Genomic DNA, 520 nt, shown 5'->3' with positions numbered 1-520 from the left:
AACAACAGCTGGAAAGCAAGAGGCAGGCGGAGCTGCAGGGTTACTCACTGTGCACTGCAGAACAGCCTGCTGCAACTCAGCAAGGGACCGCAGCTTCCCCTCTGTCACTGAAAGAAGGAAGGACACTCAGAGCAGGACATGAGGGTTCGCCACCCCACCCCTGCCCCCCACATCCTGCACCATCAGGTCCGCCCCAGGCTGTTGCCTTTCTGGCTCAAACCAGGCTGGAGTAAGAGAAGGAAGCAATTTGGATCTAAACCGCCTTATTTTCTGTAAAAACAACAGCTGAATCGGAAGCAGGCTTGTCTGCCGCTGTTCACCCCGCACTGTCACACCAGAGCTGAGGCTCACCGAGAAGGACATCCAGATTGGGGTCGTAGCCCACCAAGCCCTGCTGCTCCACGAAGCTCTTCAGGTGCACTTTACAGATGACATCCTGGGGCAGCGTGCCTGTGCCCGGCCCCGGCTCGCAGGCTGCGGCACAGGGGGACTGGCCCAGCGCTCGCTTCAAGGCTGAGAC

At 59.0% G+C, this 520-nt stretch overlaps 1 protein-coding gene across 1 annotated transcript in view; it reads right to left on the bottom strand.

Moving 5' to 3' along the window:
• Positions 1-474, bottom strand: part of DALRD3 (DALR anticodon binding domain containing 3) — a gene marked incomplete at its 5' end in the record, with an annotated part of 3,685 nt that extends 3,211 nt beyond the window's left edge. Inside the window, one exon of the mRNA XM_010131639.1 lies at positions 336-474. Coding sequence (XP_010129941.1) covers positions 336-474 — 139 coding nt within the window. The remainder of the gene's footprint in view (positions 1-335) is intronic.
• Between the last annotated feature and the right edge of the window lie 46 nt (positions 475-520).

This window comes from Buceros rhinoceros, unplaced genomic scaffold, assembly GCF_000710305.1.
Source record: "Buceros rhinoceros silvestris isolate BGI_N320 unplaced genomic scaffold, ASM71030v1 scaffold25542, whole genome shotgun sequence".
NCBI classification, from domain to species: domain Eukaryota; kingdom Metazoa; phylum Chordata; class Aves; order Bucerotiformes; family Bucerotidae; genus Buceros; species Buceros rhinoceros.
The sequence above is the reverse complement of the archived record's forward strand: the minus strand, read 5'-3'. Positions and strand labels throughout refer to the sequence as shown.